The sequence below is a fragment of the Nanorana parkeri genome, unplaced genomic scaffold (assembly GCF_000935625.1).
Source record: "Nanorana parkeri isolate BGI_ZX_2015 unplaced genomic scaffold, ASM93562v1 scaffold242, whole genome shotgun sequence".
NCBI classification, from domain to species: Eukaryota; Metazoa; Chordata; class Amphibia; order Anura; family Dicroglossidae; genus Nanorana; species Nanorana parkeri.
The window spans coordinates 1029994-1048948 of NW_017306510.1; the positions used below are offsets into that span (position 1 = coordinate 1029994).

An 18955-nucleotide genomic window follows, 5' to 3' on the forward strand; every position below is an offset into this window, starting at 1 on the left:
CCCCCCCCCCAGATTGTATTTCCCCTTAAGCTGATGGTCATTCAGAAGAATGCCCACCTGACAGACAGCAAATATCCAGCTTTTTAAACTGTTTTTACTGTTTTCCCATATTCTGTCAGATAAGTTTCCCCCATTTAGTGTCCCAGTAGCAACAGTTTTCTCAGACAGAAAGTCTAACACTTCCCCATTCTACGGAGAGCAAAAAAAAGGTTTTGGCTCGACATACATTTTAATGAGATTACTGGGGTCTGCGGTTACTTACCTGAGAAACTAAAGAGGCTCCAGTGGTGCCACTCCACTGTCTCTGCTGAGTAATGTTGGTGCTGGAGTTATGCATATAACTTCGGGGGGAGGGTGGGGGAAGGGGGAGGATCGATTGCCACTGCTTGTGGGACTTCTTGCAATCTCAAGAGGTATCCTGGGTGAAAAGCCTCACTAATACAATTTTCTAGGGTTCCGGAAGAAAATTGTACTATATGTATTACACTTTTTAAATATCCTCTCCCTTTATGGTTGCTGCGGGGAGGGGGATACTGGTGCAGGTTGAGGTCTCTGAGGATATGTTAACATTTTTTTCTGTTCTTTTTTTTACCTCTTTTTTTCAGTCTGACTAATTATATAACAATAACAATATTAATTGGTATCTGGTGTAAAGATATTAGAAACATAGACAATTTGAAGTCCTTTATAATGCAACCTAGATTACTAATATATTTAAATATCTTATCTTCTACCTTCAGGATCTCACAACACAATGAAAGGTCACCATGGGACTAGCCACAGTAATCACCACCATGGTGTATGCTGATGTGGTTTTGACTCCTCTGGAGAAACCATTTGTATGAGAGTACTACTTTGTCTCCAGAAGTCTTTTGGTGTCTTTCTCTGTTTTCTTCTTATGTGGCCTCCAGGATCTGCTTCATCTAGGCAAAACTTGGCATGGGAAATGAACAAGGTCCACCCAGATCCATACACAGTAGACACAATTAAAATTATGCAAGAATTTGGATTAGTTAGAGACATGTTCATCTCTATAGATTGGTGATAAACTATTGAAGTTAATCACTCAATTTCAACATGTTGACCTACAAGTTATAGAATGTCTGGGGTAATGGCCTTTGAACCCTTATAAAGATCCATATAGAATAAAGACATTTTAGTCTACTGAACAATATTGTTGGGGACTGCATTGCTTGTTTCTGTCTTTTTTGGAGCACTTTTAATACCTTTAGGGCTCATTCAGACCATTGTGTTACAATGATGAGCAGTATTTTACAAATGTTAACATTGCAGCATAATTTTATAACTCCTTTGGGGTGCTGTTCAAAACTTCATTCATTTTGGATGGCAGCCCAATGTATGCACAGGAGGCACCTGCTCTAGAGCACACTGCAGCACACTGCAGCACACTGCAGCACACTGCAGCACACCATGATGTGGTGTGCACTATGTGCACTGCGGTTTGCTGAAGGAAAATAGAGCACATGCAATTTTTCCTGCTTTGGGGGCCCATTCAAAAAGAAATGAGTTGCGGTAACACAGTGTGTCACAGTGCACAATAAAGTGTGAATGCAAATGAGCCCCTATAGCACATAAAGTTGCATGACAGTTTGCTTCACTCAGATGGTGTAGTCTTGTTTCACTCAGATGGTGTAACATAATCAGTAATTCTGAGTTAATTGTGCAAAGTACAATGATTATGTGCCAAATGAGTACAAATATGAACCAGGCCGATCAGTGTAAGGATCTGATTTGTTGCTATTTCTCCTTCGCTGTGCACTTCCTTAATAATAGGAAACCAAAATGACTTATTCCAGACACAGCACCTTGAGGTTTGCCTATAGAAATATTTAAAATAGTGAATGGTACGTGAATGCATACCTAAGCATGCCTAATCAAAGTGGAACTCTTCTTTTGTCTTTTGAGGCTTCAGGGAGTTTTATTAACATAATCCAGAACAAGGTTTATACAGACTTTTCATTGTAATAACATTTTTGTAATCATATGTTAGAAACATGTTGGTATTGTCTATGTTTGTGTATATTAATGGAGCATTAGCATGCAGTATGCATCATTTTAACGTGGTGGATACACTGAGAGCTATACTCTGGTTATTTAGATTGTTTTAGGATGATTGTGACTATACATATTCAGGTGTACTACTGATGTAATCTGCTGAATTTTGATCATGATTCTCTTGTCCTTGTCGCCTACTCAATTTTCAATAAAACGAGTCTTGTTTTGTTCATGCAACCAGCTGTGTTTGTGTTATTGATGATGCATGGATCATTTTCTTTGCCAAGATAAAAAATAAAATCAACATAAAATATAAATGTATAGGTTTGCATATAAAAAGGGCTGTATTATCACAAGGCACTAACAGGCCGGCACCTAGAGCAGCAATATTGAAGGAGGCAGCAACATGACACATTTTGCTTTCTTAGAAGAACATTACACGTGTGAATATAGCATTGCGAAAAAACAGAGAGAAATATTTGTTTTTACCTTCCTGTGTATCATAGATAAGCATACACATAGAGACTAGCATTGCCCTACAACACCACCTACAGCTCAAAAGTCATATCACATTAGTATATGAGGTTATATTTCCAACACCCCTTCTCAACAGCATATGTGTTGCTATATGACATTCAGCTTCTTCCCGAAGGAAACTGTGACGTTCCTCTGACAATAGCTTGGTGAGTGCTGCATCTGCAGTAATTTCTTCTGATGAGCAATATTGAATGTCGTAGTAGCTTGCTCTTGAGTGGCCCTAAGCAGATGATACTTCACATCAATGTGCTTGGTTCTAGGATTGACCCTTTCTGATTGTGTCAACTTTATACATCCCTGCTTGTGTTCAAAGATTGGGATGGGGTTTGACATGTCTATTCCCATGTCCATTAAAAGCTGGTGAATCCATATTGCTTCTTGACATGCATGTGTTGCTGCTATGTATTCAGCTGCAGCTTCAGTTGAGGAAAGCAACAGTTGATTGCTTTAGGTGAGACCAACTTATGTTTCCTTCCCCATATTGGAAGATGTAACTGTGATGGACCGCCTGGTACCCTGTCTGGGCCCCTTTGTCAGAAAACAGCTTCCTCCACTCTGGAACCGGAAAATCAGAATTACAGCCCAATCCTTCCCCCAATAACCAGGCAGGTCTAGTCTTTTAGGGTAAAAACCAAGAACTGCCTTTATTGACACACAGCATACTATATATACACACACAAAACCTTCCCCTACACAAGTATGTCAAATGTTTCAAGTCCCAGGAGAAAATTAGATTAAGTAAACAAACAAAGGACAAAGTCTTTTCACTTCAGGAGTACAATAGATTCCGTCCTGCCACCAGTCTGGAGTCCATCAATCGGGCGGTGATAAAACAAAGTTGGGGTTTATCACTTAAACCTAATTACAACAGAAAATACCAAAAATAGCAGATGTCAGAAAACAAGGGACAGAGTTAAACCCTTCATTACTGCTGGATTAACACCCTTGACTTATAATGGGCACAGGGGGCTTATACATAAGGGGTGACTGAGGAACCAAGGAAGGGGTCTCCCAAACCAAGTCCACAGTGGTGTCCAGGACAGGATACTGATGTATAGGGAAACACAGTCTCAGCTCCCCCTGTATCCCCCACATAAATTGAAAATAGGTCTCTGGGGTCCTCCTGATCCATGGAGCATAAATAAAGGGTCTCATACAGCTCAAAGAACCATGGCAAGCCCCTCTCCCAAACAATAGAACCCCCTCCACAGTCAAGGATTATAGCCAGTGGGAAGAACCCCCTCCAAATAACAGTAACAGAGGCTTCCGTCACAGTAACCACTTGTGGATTTGTGGTCTGTGCAGTCTCTGGCCCAATCAGCATCCACATACCCAACCAGTTTTTCATTTGAAACTGCTGGTAGTCATAGCTTCATCCGAATTGTTCCTTTTAAATACTGTATCACCCTCTTAACTGTGTTTAAGTCACGCTGACAGTGCTGCAATTTTTCTAAAAGGTATGCCCACTATGACTGCCTCTATGTCTGGTCTTGTCACAGTAGCAATGTATAGTAGCTTTCCGATTGCTCTGCAGTACATGTCATTGTTGTGTAGCAAGTTTTCATCTTCATTGCTCTTTTGGTAGCCTGGTTCCATAGGTGTTTTTACTTCCTTTGTATCTTGGATGTGGAATTGTTCCAACATTTCTGCAATTTTCTGACTTTGGTTTAGCAGATAGCTTCCATCTTCTTGCCTATTTGAATTCCCAGATAGTGACTAATGATTCCTATCTCTTTAATTTCAAAGTTTTGTTTTAGTTTATTAATTATTTGACTATAGTCTTCTTCTTGTTCAAAACAGGTTATAATGTCATCAACGTAAATTAGGATGTATATCCATCTGTCTTCTTGATTCCTGGAATAAAGATAGTGATCTGCTGAGCTTCTTGTGAATCCCTCTTTCATGAGTATTTTATTCACTTTCTCATTCCACATTCTTGCAGATTGCTTGAGTCCATAGATACTTATATGGAGTTTACACACAAGGTTGTGTCCCTGGTGGTTGCTCCATGTAGAGGTCTTCCTTAATGTCTCCATATAGGAAAGCGGTTTTAACATTTTGGTCAAAGAACTCTGTGAACTCACCGCTCTGATTCTACCTCTAAGTGCAGTTAATACAGATACTGGGTGCCAGCTGCGGTGGAATCCTCACTTGTCAAATCAATCTCCAAAAGATAAGTCACACAAAGACCAGCGTAAGTGAAGCTCAACATTTATTTGAATAAAGTAAATCCAAAAAGTAAAATCAAATAAATTCCAAAATACAATATGCAACATATACACCTCCATAAGTCTCTCCAACGCCTCTCACACGTTTCACCACCTGAGCTTAATCATTTCACGTCTAAAGGTTTGTAACTTGCATGCCCTTCCCGACTGCAATGCTATGGAGTGTTTTGATGGTGGAGTGTTTTAAGATGAGGCAAATGTTTCATCAGAGTCTTCTCCAAATCTCTGGGATTATCCCCTGGCAACTAATCTAGCCTTGTATTTGTGGACATTTCCTTTTGCATAGAGCTTCACCTTAAAAGTCCATTTGGTTCCTATTCCTCCATTGATTGACTTTGCATTTTGGTAATTTTTCGAGGTCTTCCCATGATGTTGGTTCGAGTATGCTATGTGTCTTAGCAGTATATGACAGCTTGCAGGGTGGTATTCCCTTTGTTGCTCGAGTGGATATTCTAATTTCAGGCTGTTCAGCAGAATTTAAAAAAGGGACTTGACTTATCCATTATGAGTTCCACCTCTTGATCTGACTTCTGCGCAGCTTCACTTTGCTCAGTTTCTTTTCTGGTTTACTGGGTAAATAAATTCCCCACCTTTCAGGGACCATTATTTGCAGTGTTCCATTTAATGCTTGGGCCCATTACTTGTTGGTTATGTGTTTAACACTGAGATCTTGAGGAATGCTGAATTAAGTTTTACTTGCTAAGAAGACTATTACATGTATGAATATGGCATTGTGAAGAAAAACAAAGAAGAAAAAAACTTCCTGTGTATCACAGATATGCATGCACATAGAGACTAACATTGTACTAGACTGCCATCTACAGCTCAAAAGACAAATTATATAAGTATATCAGTATATGCAGTTGTATGTCCAACAGGAGGAACAGAGATTACGGCAATTGTTACAGCTCAGTTTTGCACAAAACAAGGAAGGGCTGAAGTAGGTGACCTCATGTGAACAGGTTTGGGGCATGTACTCTTCTCAATGTGCCTCATGGGATGGGGGAAGAGACTTGTGGCCCATGGCTCAGCTGTTTAACCTCCCTGGCGGTATGATTATTCAGGATTTTAGCATCCCAAAGAGGTACATTGTTTTTCATGGAAATTTGTTGTTTTATATTGTAGGTCCGTAAATCTTAGGAATAACTCACCTAAATCTGTCCAAACAAAAGTCTAGTAGACATCCCGGGTATGAGAAAGTTTGAAACACAAAATCATAAATTATAATATAATAAATCTTTCTAAATAATTATAATGTAATAATAAAAATAATGGTCCAGTAAATGGGAATTCTGGGGGCGCTACCTGATCCGTGCCACGGTCAATAGAGTAACAAATTCGCACATCACTGAGCTTGGTCGCAGAATCGTCACTGTTTTAGGTGAAAAGCGGTTTTAGACCAGGTAGAAAACAGCGATAGCAAATTAGAATCACTTGCTGAACTGAGCGATAGCGATTCGTTGGGAAATTCATCATCAGACACTGAAATTGACTTTCAGCGTCTGATGACGAATTTCCCAAGGAATCGCTATCGCTCAATTCTGCAAGTGATTCTAATTTACAATCACAGTTTTCTACCTGGTCTAAAACAGCTTTTGATATAAAGGGACGCTTTTTGGATGCCATGGACGTTCACAAGTTTCCAGGCAGAAAGAACAGTAAAAGTGCAGGCAGGGCACTGGACAAAGCTCTAGGGACAAAATTGAAGTGAAATAGTTTTATATCATAGCAGATTACATTGTATTCTGTGTATATGTCATGTTTTCACTTTTGAATTTCCCACCGGCTCCGCCCCCCTCTGTGACGCCCGGAAAGGAAATTAAAACTCAGATGCCCGCATCGACCGGCCGCGTACAGCAGAGGACACCGTGGGCTCACAGGGACAACCCCGAGCCAGACTCGGGAATACCGCCAGGGAGGTTAATAGTGGTCAGCAATTTCACAGTCTTGTTTACCACAATCTGGAATCTGATCTGCTTAGACATACTTAGTTGCTGACAGTTTACCAGAACATCCTTTGAGCTACCAATTTTTGACTTAAGCTGCACCAAATGGCTACCGGGTCCATACTTTTGCTTCTGCTGATTGTTCTTGCTACCACCTTCTTGGTATTGCTCTGTTGGGCATAGTATTTGATGGGTGATTTTAAAACTGAAACCATTCAGAAAGTGGCCTTATTGCATTCATAAAGTGTTCATATTGCATTCTCTTGGGCCTAAACATGCCCTGCTCAGCAAGAAATGTAAATCAATTGACAGCTGTGCTTATCTGCCAAACACATTACAGTAGTGGACAACAGAGGTCATCGGATAAGGTAAAGCAGATATATTTTTGACAACCTTTGATTCTTGCAGCAGGCAAACTTCTGATCATTCCTACGTTTGAACACAATGTTAGTTAAGGACAAAGCAAGATAGAGGTCCAGTAACAGCTTGCTGTTTTGGTTCAGGTCAAGTAGCCATTTTCTTTGTTGTGGTCACCCAGGTATCTCACTCTGTTCATGAGGGCTGAAATCTCCCAGTGGCCCTGCAGAGTGGGCTGAATTCCCTAATTAGCAAAAACACAGCCTATGCACATGCAGTGACATAACCACTAAACACACAATTACCTCAATAAATTTGCAGGTCCCATTATATTCCTTTTAGTGTGGCCTTGATCTAGCTTTGCAATCCTTTTTTTCCATCTTGTTTTCTTTGGTGTTGTATACTGTTTGTTGTAACACAATTTGCCTGCAAAAATATTATATTCTTTCCCCTATTCTTCCATATTGTATGGAATAGAGAAATGCTATTATAACAGATCATTAAGATTTAGCAGATGGTAAATGCAAAGGCTACCTAAATAGATATACACTGAAAATAATGTTTAGGTAGGAACTCACACTCTATCACTGCTATATTTGCAGACCTCAAACTGAAAAGAAAATGGGATGCTTTGTGTCTATTGTGTCCATTTTAAGACCAAATGCATACTGTGATTAACGTTTTTTTAATAGTGTATGATTATGATTTTGCATTTGTGAATCTTTTATTTAAGGTGTGTTCAGCCAAGTCAATCATCTTTTCCTTTATTGTTATACTGTTGGGGTGAGGTGTGCAAAAGTTTCTAATGAGCTGGACAGCAATAAATTAATTATTTTGAAGTTGTTTTACAGTTGTCTAATGTTTTCCAAGCAGATTACCGAATGTTTAATGTTAAATCCTCATGCCAAGCATCTAAAACATTGGATAGAAGAGCAGTCAGACACTGTAAACATTAATATTAGCAATTAATCTTTGATGGCACTCCCAGTCTTCCATATATAAAGGAGCAGAATGGATGGAGAGCATATTGTGAAGAACATCCACTTAGAATAGTACGATTTATCTTTAGCTCTACTGAAGCACTTAGATCTGTGTCATCATGATTTACAGTGGTCACTCCTCTGCTGGATCCTCTCATGGAAACTGCCATATTGGTAGCCATCTCTCTAAGATCTCAAGCCACTATGGTGCTCATCATGGAGGATCCTCAAGTAGCCATCATGGAGGATCCCACTCTTCTCACCACCATGGTTTATCTCATGCTGGTCATCATGGAGGATCACAAATTTCCCTTCATGGAGGTTCCCATACTTCTCATAATGGGGTATCCCACTCTTCTCCCCACCATGGTTTATCTCGTGCTTCTCACCATGGGGGATCCTCAAGTAGCCATCATGGAGGATCCCACTCTTCTCACCACCATGGTTTATCTCATGCTGGTCATCATGGAGGATCACACATTTCCCTTCATGGAGGTTCCCATACTTCTCATCATGGAGGCTCTCAGAGATTGCATTGCGGAGGTTCTCATAATACTCATCATTCTTCTAATGCCACCCATCATGGCAGTTCCCATAAAGTCCATCATGGCAATCACTATAGAGCGCCCAGTGTACATGGAGGGTCAGGAGGTAAAGGAATCTCCATCTCCAAGCATGCTCATGGAAGTGCTCACAGCAGCGGCCATGGAAGCAATTTTAGCCATCATGCTTTGTTTACCGTCAATGGGAAGGAAACCATGCAGCACCTGAATGATCGCTTGGCTTCCTACTTGGACAAAGTCCGCTCTCTGGAGCAAGAGAATGCCCAGCTTGAGAGAAATATCCAGGAGTGGTATGAGAGGAATCAGCCCAGCGCTTTACCCAACTTCAGCAGCTTCTTCAGGATTATTCAAGAGCTTCAAGGCCAGGTAAATACATTATTTCCTCTACATAAGTGATATAGAAGTTAAGAAATTATTTTGACAGCAGAAATAATTATTTTAATATTAACAACAAATCTACACAAATATTGTATGAATGATATACCGCATTATAGATACCCACCTATTAACAATATGAAAAGAGTTTGGCTTCTTTAAAATATCCAGTCAAATTGTTGTCCTTGGAGAGATGCATAAGGATAATCTAGAGAGTCTAGCTACTTCACATTTCCTTGTACTATATATAAAGTTGTCAGCAGACACATGCAGTTATAAAAGGTACTTGCATACTAGGTAATATCAAAGGAGGGATCAACACATTTTCGTGGGAAGTGTTGATTTATGCCTCCCAAAATTCCTCGTTGTGCTTTAACCAATCTTAGGCTTTTCCCTCTTTTTGCATTCCAATAGGTTATATCCAATCTGTGGCAATCCAACAGGTTGAATGTGACTTCATCATAATGTCTTCATCAGGAGTGCAGATCTGGGAACTCATAGCAGAGCTCAAAACACTTTTTAGCATTTGCAAATATTAGTATAATTATTTAAGTAGACTGATCCTTTAAAACAAACCTACGCTAAAATAATTCAAAACAAAGCAACAGGATTTATGTAATCCCTCTACCCAGCATGTACTTAACTTTCCGTCTCTTGCCTGCTTTGGCATTCCATGCTGGGGGTCAAAAATATACCTGTTACTTCCTGGTATGGAGGAGCCCTCCTTCATTGCCCTCTTATGGGAGTTTCTAATTACTGTCTGTGCTTGCCAAACTCCTCTGCCCTTCCCTACATGAACTTTTTTTTGTAGCTGCTGGGGAAGGATCAAAGGGGCCACTTGAGTGACAGCTCTAAGTCTGTTGGGCCTGCAGACATCATATCCAAGGTGGTGGCACCCAGCAACAGTCTCAGGGCTTTTGGATGTCTACACAAGAGAAGCTTTTATACGTAAATAACATACATAAAATATAAATGCATATATAATCTTATGGGAGTATTGATATTGAAAGCAATCGTTTGTTAACGGGCCTCTTTAAGTACATAATGTATAAAGAATAGAGACTGAAAATGGCCATGTTACATTACCAAGCCATAATAGATATGCAGTAAACCACCTCAACTAGTACAGAACACAGTTCAGTTTAATACAATGTATGAAGTTTTCATTTGCAATAAATATTTAACACATGTTTTTCAGATTTCCTCAACTTCTTTAAACAATGCAAGTATTACATTACAAATAGACAATGCTCGTCTGGCAGCAGATGACTTCAGAAACAAGTAGGCCTCTCTATATTTCATGCTCTTCATCTTTATTACTGTTTTGAAGCAATAGTATTAATTGCTTTGTCTTCCTTTTGTCACCAGGTATGAAATGGAACGCCAACTGAGATGTAGTGTTGAGGCTGATGTGAATGGACTTCGTATACTCCTGGAAGAACTGAACCGGGACATATGTAATCTGCAGGCACAAGTAGGAAACCTTCAGGAGGAACTGCAGCAAATGAGGAGGAACCATGAGGAGGTGAGAAGCTTACTATCCTTCTCAAGCTAAACCAGAAATGTATATTAAAATAAAATAATTCATAATTTATTTATACAGAGCAGCTTGAAACAAAGCAGAAATAACTTTTATTTAGGCTTCTGCTGCCTTTCTAGAGACATCTGTTGAAAATGATAAACTGACACCTTTTAAATCTCCTAATCCATAGAAGAACATTGTTAGTGGATTACAACAGTCCTTGTACATTGTAGAGAACTATTTAAAGATCCTGCTTTTAGTTGTAAACTTCTGTCCAGATTCGCTTTTATTTAAGAACAAAAAAGGAGGATCGAGCCTCTGGTATATCTTCATTACCTTTGATACAGTAAGACTTATTATTTAGGTTGTACTTACATGTCCCCATTCCAACCAGGATTTGACTATGCAACTTTGTCAGTGTTACCTCAGTCTAAGTCTTAAAGTGACATTTAAAATGATATTTGCATATGAAAGACCATATGAGGTTTTATTTATTGTGGTTTAAATCTACTTTAAGAATTATTCTAAAAAAACAATGTGACGGATAATAAGCATGACAGGGGCTTGCCAGAGTAAAGACATGTGTTGAAGGGCTTTTGCTCACTTTAGAACTTTCTTCTTTCTCATAGCAGAGACTATAATACTAATGGTTTCCAACATTTTTCTTTACAGGAAGTCAATGCTTTGCAAGCTCAGCTGGGTGCCAGGGTCAGTGTGGAAATGAATGCCGCTCCATCAGCTGATCTGAATAGAACCTTGTCTGAAATTAGAGAGCAGTATGAGAACCTGATGGAACGGAATCTGAGAGAGGTGGAAACTATTTTCCGACAAAGGGTAAGTCTTTTTATAGACTAAAAAAGCTTGTTAAACTTGATAGAAAAATAGCATGTTATTAGCCACTATTATGTCATGATTTTGTACTAAAAATGTTTTGTGTTTTTTTAATGTAGACAAGTCAGGTTGCTGAAAAATGCTTTTGTTTAAAAGCACTCCAGCACCATCCCAATCTCCCCTTCACTTTGAAGATCAGGGCCACTACTCTCATGTGCAGCTCTACAAAGGTCTGCAATAGCCCCTGCACAATCAGAAATACTTTCATCAAGCAGTCATGCTCATGCTTCCTTATCAGGGAGTATGACCATTTTTGACTGGAGCACAGTACAATTGGGCATTAAGGCTAGAAAAGTATAAAGCCACTTATTAAGACTATATTTAAAAATAAGAGCATGTTTACACAAGATAAAAACTGAAGTTTCTTGTGCTTCATATATAAAGTTACGTAGAAATCATCCTCCATATATTAAAGGGTAATATTACAGGGTAGGTGACTCTAACCAGCTTTCTATTCATATAGACTGAGGAACTGAATCGTGACGTTGCTTCTGGTTCTGAACAACTCCAATCTGTACAGACTGAAGTCATTGACTTGAATCGCACCGTCCAAGCCCTGGAGATCGAACTGCAAAGCCAGCAGAGCTTTGTAAGTATTATTATCAGCCAACTAAGAAGGTTTGTATCAAGGTCAAGCTGCTTCACTTCATTTGCAAAACTATCACTATGTACGTATATATTGTAACTACTTGTTACATTGTTCACAATCTCTCTCTTTCATTTCTCAGAGATCTGCTCTGGAGAACACCTTGGCAGAGACAGAAGCCACATTTGGAGACCAACTTGCCCAGTTACAATGTTTGATCAACAATGTAGAGTCCCAGCTGGCCCAGATCCGCTCTGACCTGGAACGTCAGAACCAGGAATACAGGATCCTAATGGACCAAAAGACACACCTGGAGATGGAGATCGCCACCTATAAACGCCTATTGGACGGTCATGGTATCCAATATGTATTTCATACAAGACAAGCAACTAAACAAATATTCTGTAAAATATGAAGGCCTCAATTAATAGCAATACCTATTGACCTCATATCTTAAAAAGGAAATAAATAATGCTTATATCTGAATGTATTTAATATAATATTCAGCCATCACAAAAGTTTTAGAACACATTAAAATACAGACATAAGCTTAGGACCAGTCCATCAGATTTGCCCATTTTATATTAATATTTTAGAAATCCCAACCTGTTCATTAATCTCTACTGTGTTTTTTCATTTTTAGCACTTCAAGTCATAATTTTCTAGGAGGCAGTGATGGTACGTAAACTTATATTGACTTAAGTGGCAGTTCATGAGCTGTTAGAAAAATATGCAGAATGTAAAATATGGGACAATTCAAACTAAGTTGCTGAGCATTAGTGGCATTTACACACTGCAGCATAAAGAGCAGGGCTATGTATATTGTCACCCTGTATCCAATCCTTTAAAAGGTCACCCGGGCTCTTTGATCTCCATCAACATGGCGTTCCACTTTCAGCAGTCATACTCTATATAATTTTACTTTTCCAAATGTAGTTATGAGATGTGTTTCGGGGTGCATAATATTTGCATGGTATACTGTGATCTTTATTTATGTACTATGGGACAAACGGCTTTCAGAGAGGCAATATTATCACTGGTTCAATAGCAACCTGCCTGTTCCTTCTCTACCATTTTCAAAGGGCAGGCCTTGGTCCAACAATGACCCAGAGTATTCCAAAGCTTCATAAAATGTTCTTTACATTAATAGTGTGTAAAAAATAGAAAGAGTAACAGGTTCTAGCTGTAGACTCTTTCCAAAAAAAGTTGGGTGCTTTTATAAAACTACAAACTATAAAAGGCTTAATACATTTTCAAATACCATACATAGTCTTGTACATAGTAGAATGTTTGTTCAGGACAGCCTTTCTCCACCTTTTTATCAGATAAATACTTTTCAAGTCTCAGTATCCCTATTTCCGAAGTTTCTCTCATTTACTGTCCCAGTAGCAACAGTTTTCCCAGACAGAAAGTCTAACACTTCCCCATTCTACAGAGAGCTCAAAGAAAGGTTTCGACTCGACATACATTTTAAAGAGATTTTTGAGGTCTGTGGTTACTTACCTGAGAAAATAAAGAAGAGGCTCCAGTGGTGCCACTCCACTGTCTCTACTGAGTAATGTTGGTTCTGGAGTTATGCATATACCATGGGGGGAATAGATTCCTCACTGCTTGTGAAACCTCTTCCAATCTCATGAGGATTCCTTGGTGAAAAGCCTCGCTAATCCAATTGTCTAGGGCTCAGGAAGAAAATTGCACCATGCATAATACATTTGTTAAATATCCTCTCCCTTTCTGGGTGATGATATGGGGGTACTGGTGCAGATTCAGGGCTCCGAGGATATGTTAAAAAAAATTTCTGTCCTTTTTTTTACCTCATTGGATATCTATTTTTCAGTCTGACTCATTATATAACAATAACAAGTGGAATGTGGTGCAAAGATTTGAAATGCATAGACAATTTGGAGCCCTTAATAATGTGACATAGATTACTAATACATTTAAATATCTTATCTTCTACTTTCAGGATCTCACCACTCAATGAAAGCTCACCATATGGCTAGCCACAGTAATCATCACCACAGTGTATGTTAATGTGGTTTTTAGTCTTCTGGAGAAACCCTGTTGATGAGAGTATTAAACTGTCTCCAGAAGTCTTTTGGTGTCTATCTCTGTCTTCTTCTTATGTGACCTCTGGGATCTGCTTCATCCAGGCAAACTTGGCATGGGACATGAACAAGATCCACCCAGATCCATACACAGTAGACACAATCGAAATTATGCAAGGTTTTTGATTAGTTAGAGACATGTTCATCTCTATAGGATGGTGATAGACTATTGAAGTTAAGCACTCAATTCCAACACGTTGACCTACGAATTATAGAATCTATGGCGTTCTGGCCTTCATTCAAAAGCTTACAAAGATCCATGCAGAATGAAGACATTTTAGTCTACTGAATAATATTTTGTGGACTGCATTGTGCTTGAGCGCAAAATTTAAAATGTATTTCTGTCTTCTTGGAGCACTTTTAATACCTTTAGGGCTCATTCAGACCATTGTGTTACAATAATGAGCGGTTTGCTGCCGAAAAATAGAGCAAATGCAATTTTTCCTGCTTCGATGGCCCATTCATAAGAAATGAGCTATGGTAAAACAGTGTGTCACAATGCACAATGAAGCCTGAATGCAAATGAGCCCTTATAGCATACACAGTTGCAATACAGTTTGCTTTACTCAGATGGTGAAACATGATCAGTAATTCTGAATTAATTGTGCAAAGTACAATGATTATGTGCCAAATGAGTACAAATATGAACCAGGCCGATCAGTGTAAGGATCTGATGTGTTGCTATTTCTCCTTTGCTGTGTACTTCCTTATTATTAGGACCCACAATTACTTATTCCAGACACAGCACCTTAAGGTTTGACTATAGAAATAGTTAAAATAGTGAATGGTACGTGAATGCATACATAAAAGCATGCCTAATCAAAGTGGAACTCTTCTTTTGTCTGTTGAGGCTTCAGGGAGTTTTATTAACATAATCCAGAAAAAGGTTTATACAGACATTCTATTCATTGTAATAACATTTTTGTAATCATATGTTAGAAACATATTGGTATTGTCTACGTTTGTATATATTAATGGAGCATTAGCATGCAGTATGCATAATTTTAATGTGGTGGATACACTGAGACCTAGACTCTGGTTATTTAGATTGTTTTAGGATTATTGTGACTATAATTGTGACTATCCATAATCTGGTGTACTACTGATGTAATCTGCTGAATTTTGATCATGATTCTCTTGTCCTTGTCGCCTACTCAATTTTCAATAAAACAAGTCTTATTTTGTTCCTGCAACCAGCTGTGTTTGTGTTATTGATGATGCATAGACAGTGGTGTCACAAGGAGGGTGCGGCCCGCACCCGGGTGACACCATTGGAGGGATGACACCAAAATGACTCTCAGTCATTTTGGTGTCACCCCCTCTGAAAAATGTTGTATGGATGTCACCAGCACTCCAAGTATGACAGAATACGTCAAGATTTTAGTGAATCTTCATTTTTATTTTCGAAGTCACTTAAAGTGGAAACTGGTTTCCACTTTAAGTGACTTCGAAAATAAAAATGAAGATTCACTAAAATCCTGACGTATTCTGTCATACTTGGAGTGCTGGTGACATCCATACAACATTTTATCCGATACGGCGCCAGTCATTGCGAGCACCCATTTTTCCACATGGGAAGTCCGGTAAGGTGTGCTACAGGTCCTTGGACATTTGTACCCCCCTCTGAAAAGTCGGGCGCTCGGTCATAGACCGAATGCCCGACAGTATCAGGAGAGAGGAGGTGACCCGGCGGGTGACTGTCCCCTCCTCTCTCTGCCGACGTCCATCACCAAGATGGCCACCGGCAGGTATCAGAATACTGCCGCGCGTGCGGGATGACGCCATCGCACATGCGTGTGGTGACGCCACGCACACGCGCAGTGACGTCTCGGCGGGGTGGCACTCGGTTACCGCTCCGGGTGTCACCCAGCCGCGGGACGCCCCTGTGCATAGATAATTTTCTTTGCAAAGGTAAAAAACAAAATCGACATAAAATATAAATGTATAGGTATGTGTATAAGAAGGGCTATTTTACCAGAAGGCACTCGCAGGCTGGTGCCTAGAGCAGCAAGATTGAAGGGGCAGCCCCAAGATTAAGATTGTTGGTTATGCTTATAATGAAGCACTGAGCTCTTGAGGAATATTACATTAAGTTTTACTTGCAAGATAGAGGTCCAACAACAGATCGCTGTTTTGGTTCAGGTCAAAGAGCCATTTTCCTTTTTTTTTTAAATTTTTTATTGACTGATATAATTCCTAAGAATACAATAACAGTATGGGAAGTAGGTATACAAAGTCCACAGATTCCATAATAAAACAGACTACACTGTATTGTACATGTACATCCATACTTATAAAGTTATAACATTGCAAACGTGTTAATTTCCAGTACAAAATTATTGCTTACCTCCAAGAGTCTGCAGAGATCTACCCCTGTTGATAGGGAAGCTCCTTGGCAAGCTATGATTCCTGAAAGTACCTGTGTCTCGTAGTCAAAGGAAAAGGCAGTAGGAATAAGAGGGTGGGCCCCGGCAGAGCCCGACGCTCCTATCAGGGGTCATAGTCCCTGTGGAAGGCAGATGCATGGGTATCGAACCAGATGCATGTGGGCATAGGAGACTGTCAAGGTAGGCTGAGGGAGGGATTCCCATTCCCCCCTGGGTAGCGTGGAGGATAGCCATGGAAGGCCCTCGATCGGGAGGTGGAAGATACTCTGTTCCATCACCTCCCAACATCTGTCCTCTTAATGGAGGCACCAGTCGAGTAGCCAAGACAGGTGTATAGCGGAATAACAGATAGAAAGGTCCAGAAGCCCCACCCCCCTCTATCCCTGGGAAGGGAAAGAATATGTCTGCTCAACCTGGGAGTTTTGCCTGCCAATATGAACGAGATGATATCCCCATGTAATGTCTTAAAAAAGTGAGCGGGTAGATTGATAGGGAGAGATTGCAAAAGGTACAGGACCCATGGTAAGATGTTCATTTTTACCGCTGCACAGCGGCCAAACCATGTAATGTGAAGGTGGCGCCAGGCTTTGCGATCAAGGGAATTTTTTTCATAAGCGGGAGAAAGTTATCGGAATAGATGTCGTCTAAGTCCCTGGGAAGGAATGTGCCCAAGGATTTGATGTAAACAGTAGAAAGGCATCATGGCACACTCACAAGTCAGCATGTAAAACAACTTGTCTCACCACTAAGGTTAATCTTAGTGGTGCTAGCTTAATTTGCTTGACCAAGGATTTGATGTGTCGCATCTCCCTGCGAAAGGGGAACTGAGGCTTCAGAAGTTTAAATTCCTTCGGGGCACAGTGACATTAAGGGCCGCCGATTTTTGAAGATTGACTCTAAAATTGGACAGGCAGCCGTAGATAGATAAGGCCTCCAGTAGGTGGGGATGGGAGTCCGCCGAATTTGTGATAAAAAAAGGAGATCATCCGCGTACGCAGCCGTCTTATGGACCCCCGAGGGGAGTCATCAACCCTGAAATGTTCATAGAGTTCCGTACAGTGTGGAGGAACGGTTCTAAAGTAAGTGCGAAATTTAAGGGGGGCAGAGGACCCCCCTGCCTGTGTAGGAGGAAGGTCTGAGATCTGGTTTCGTTGATGCGGACCGCTGCCGACAGGGAAGAGTACAATGCCATGATCCATGCTAGCATGTTCTTCCCCAGACCAATGTATCGGAGAACCAAAGACATAAAGTCCCAGCTCACCCTGTCAAATACTTTTTTGGCATCCGTGGATAGCAATATCATCGGGGTCCCCAACCCCTTGGCCTGGTGAACAACATTGAGGGCTCTGGTGGTGTTGTCCCTAGCCACGCGGGTCGGCATAAAGCCGACTTGGTCAGAATGAACAAGCTGGAGAAGGAACGGCATTAACCTGTTGGCTATAATTTTGTTGAATAATTTCAGATCCACATTCAGAAGTGCAATGGGACGATAATTGCCGCAGGAGGTGTGATCTTTGTCAGGTTTCAGGATCACCGTAATCCATGTGTGCAGAGTATCTGCCGGGGGGCAAACCTGTCAGAATACCATTTTAGGCCACCAGGAAGGGACCCTTCAGGGTATTTGAGAAAGTATTATAATAAGAGAGCGTGAAGCCATCTGGCCCTGGGGCTTTCTCCGCTCAGGTGGATTTCAGGTGGACCCACAGGTTGAGTCGGAATTTCCATGCAATGCCTATCCCCAGCCGCAAGTGGTGGCCTCCCGGAGGCCCTGAGATATTGCATTATGGAGGACCATCTGTCTATTAGAGGGCAAGGGTTCTGACCCCAGATTGTACAGAGACTCGTAGTATGCTTTAAATTCAGCCGCAATATCCGAGTACACCATGAGGACACACACCTTATGGCCAGCCGAGGTGACTACATGAGAAATATATGGCCTGCGCTGAGATCCCCTGACAGTGTTAGCTAGCAATCTCCCAGGTTTGTCCGAGTATTCGCATAGAGTCCTACAACCCTTAACCAGTCTGCCTTTGATTCGCCTAAAGAAAAGGTCATTCAGTTTGGTCCGTACCTCCAGGAGCTCCGCCCCCGCTCACACAGCCTGGGATCTCTTGTGCAGCCCCTCCAGCACCCTAAGGCGATGCAGCAAGAACGAGACCCTAGAGGTCATTTCCCTTTTCTTCCGCAGGCCATGTTTGATGAGTATCCCCCTCATGACACATTTATGAGATTCCCATATCATGAATGGGGGGGCCGAGGTGGGGGCATTGGTGGTAAAAAAAGCTCTTATTTCTGCATCTATGTCGTTCTTGACTACCGGGTCCTGCAAAAGCTACTCATTGAGTCTCCAAAACGAACAGAGAGATCTCAGAGCCAGCAAGTCAAGGGTCAGGTGCAGGGGGGCATGGTCAGACAGTAAAATGCCCCCCGTATCAGGGAGAGGTCCTTGTGCTGCACAA

General features: G+C 40.8%; 1 protein-coding gene across 1 annotated transcript; it reads left to right on the plus strand.

The window, feature by feature from the left end:
- The first annotated feature begins 8687 nt into the window (after positions 1–8687).
- Positions 8688–18915, plus strand: LOC108787099 (keratin, type I cytoskeletal 19-like). The gene is made up of 9 exons (XM_018556555.1): positions 8688–8993; positions 10201–10283; positions 10371–10527; positions 11197–11358; positions 11879–12004; positions 12144–12357; positions 14048–14202; positions 17959–18031; positions 18542–18915. The coding sequence occupies exons 1-9, from the start codon at positions 8823–8825 to the stop codon at positions 18913–18915; spliced, it is 1515 nt and encodes a 504-aa protein (XP_018412057.1). The 5' UTR covers positions 8688–8822.
- The last annotated feature ends 40 nt before the right edge of the window (positions 18916–18955 follow it).